The 2,262-nt window shown below is 48.1% G+C and overlaps 1 protein-coding gene across 1 annotated transcript in view; it reads left to right on the top strand.

Moving 5' to 3' along the window:
* Positions 1 to 1,077: 1,077 nt before the first annotated feature.
* Positions 1,078 to 2,262, top strand: part of megf10 (multiple EGF-like-domains 10) — a gene marked incomplete at its 3' end in the record, with an annotated part of 28,695 nt that continues 27,510 nt past the window's right edge. The window contains 1 exon segment of the mRNA XM_084460210.1: positions 1,078 to 1,153. Coding sequence (XP_084316336.1) covers positions 1,093 to 1,153 — 61 coding nt within the window. The 5' untranslated portion in view covers positions 1,078 to 1,092.

Raw genomic sequence — 2,262 nt, 5'->3', positions numbered from 1 at the left:
TAAACGGGTTATAATATGCAACATTATGCTAAACACTGAGGAGAAATGCAGGACCACACACACACAGAATAAAGCTACTTCACTCACTACTGACCATGCAGGAATGACTAGGGGCTCGGGGGGGGGGGGGGCTCTTGATATCTAATCCCTCTTGGATACACACAAGCACACTAATGGTGTCCTTATTAAACCGCTTAGGTTAGTGTAGCATTAGCCTAGCATTAGCCTAGCATTAGCGTTGAGTTATGAGGCCATATGGGGGACACTGGAGTAACCAGGGGTGGGGTGTCATGTGCGTAGCCTCCCTCCACCTCCCTGCTCTCCTCCTCCCTCCACCTCCCTGCTCTCCTCCTCCCTCCTCCTCCCTGCTCTCCACCTCCCTCCACCTCCCTGCTCTCCTCCTCCCTCCACCTCCCTGCTCTCCTCCTCCCTCCACCTCCCTGCTCTCCTCCTCCCTCCACCTCCCTGCTCTCCTCCTCCTCCCTGCTCTCCTCCTCCTCCCTCCTCCTCCTCCCTGCTCTCCTCCTCCCTCCACCTCCCTGCTCTCCTCCTCCCTCCTCCATCCCCTCATTCTTCTCTCTCTTTCTTTTCTCCCCCTCAGCTACTCTGTGACGGTCCAGGAGTCGTACGCGCACCCGTTTGATCAGGTTTACTACACCAGCTGCACCGACATCCTCAACTGGTTCAAGTGCACAAGACACAGGTGAGTCTACTCAGAGATGAAGAGGGTGAGTAAGTGAGTGTGTGAGTGAGTGAGTGAGTGAGTGAGTGAGTGAGTGTGCGTGGGTCTATGTGTGTCTGTGTGTGTGTGTGTCTGTTTGAGTCTGTGTGAGTCTGTGTGTGTGTGTGTTTGTTAAGGGTGCAACGATTAGTCAACATTGTCGACAAAAATCGACAATGAAAATAATTACTAACGAATTTAATTGTCGTTATTGTCGCCTTGATAGCCGGACGGTCATGCATGAGCATTTGAAGAGAAATATAAATCTGTGCTCACACACACACACACACACACACACACACACTGCCCCCTCTCTCTCTCTGGTGCGTAGGGTGAGCTACAGGACGGGCTACCGGCGGGGGGAGAAGACCATGTACCGACGCAGGTCCCAGTGCTGCCCTGGCTTCTACGAGAGCAGGGAGATGTGTGTCCGTGAGTATCTGTACTACGTAGTACTGGAAACATTCAACTTTCTTTACCTTCCTTCCTTCCTTCCTTCCTTCCTTCCTTCCTTCCTTCCTTCCTTCCTTCCTTCCTTCCTTCCTTCCTTCCTTCCTTCCTTCCTTCCTCCCTTCCTCCCTTCTTTCCTTCCTTCCTTCCTTCCTTGCTTCCTCCTTCCTTCCTTCCTTCCTTCCTTCCTTCCTTCCTTCCTTCCTTCCTTCCTTCCTTCCTTCCTTCCTTCCTTCCTTCCTTCCTTCCTTCCTTCCTTCCTTCTTTCCTTCCTTCCTTCCTTCCTCCCTACCTTCCTTCCTTCCTTCCATGCATCCTTCCTTCCTCCCTTCCTTCCTTATCTCTCTCCTTTACTTCCCTTTTTCTCTGTCCCTCCTTCTACCCCTCACTTCCTCTCTTCTTTCTTCCTCCCTTTCCTCTTTCTAATATTGGCCCTAAGGAGGAGAAGGAAGGATGCATCTCAAGAGAACAGGGCCATTCACTGCTATGAATAATGAAGTGAAACCAAAGGACAGTTTCACTTATAGAGGCCAGTTGCTCAAAGGGGACCTTGTTATCATGCGCTGTCATGTTCTTACTGGTGGTCATGAAATTATTATTATTGGAATACAAACACATTCTAGGAAAGTGATGGCATATACTGTACGAGGAAATGGTGGTGACCAGGTTTGTTTGTGTGTGTGTGTGTGTGTGTGTATGTGTGTGTGTGTGTTTGCACATTATTTCCACTGAAGTAGATGGGTGATTTCAGAGTAATGTACAATTTCACATGACTCAATATTCATATTCTCTGGGGTCGGTCAGAGTCAGGCACTGGGTGTTCTGTTATCTGTTTATCACACAATAATAATAACGACAACAATAATAACTATTTATAGAGCACCTTTCGTGATATACGATGCAGTTCAAAGTGCTTTACAGAGGAGGCATTAAAAGCAAAAACAAATAACAATCGAAATATATTAAAATTAAAGTGCATTATAGAATAGACATTGTAAGGGCCAGACAAGACTACATGAATTCAGGACGATTTTGGGCTGATTTTCGAACGTCGGGAACGACGAAAAGCCTTGTAGTGTGAGATAATAGAG

Source organism: Borostomias antarcticus, assembly GCF_949987555.1.
Source record: "Borostomias antarcticus genome assembly, chromosome: 30".
Lineage (NCBI taxonomy): Eukaryota > Metazoa > Chordata > Actinopteri > Stomiiformes > Stomiidae > Borostomias > Borostomias antarcticus.
This window is presented reverse-complemented; position numbering and strand designations above follow the sequence as displayed.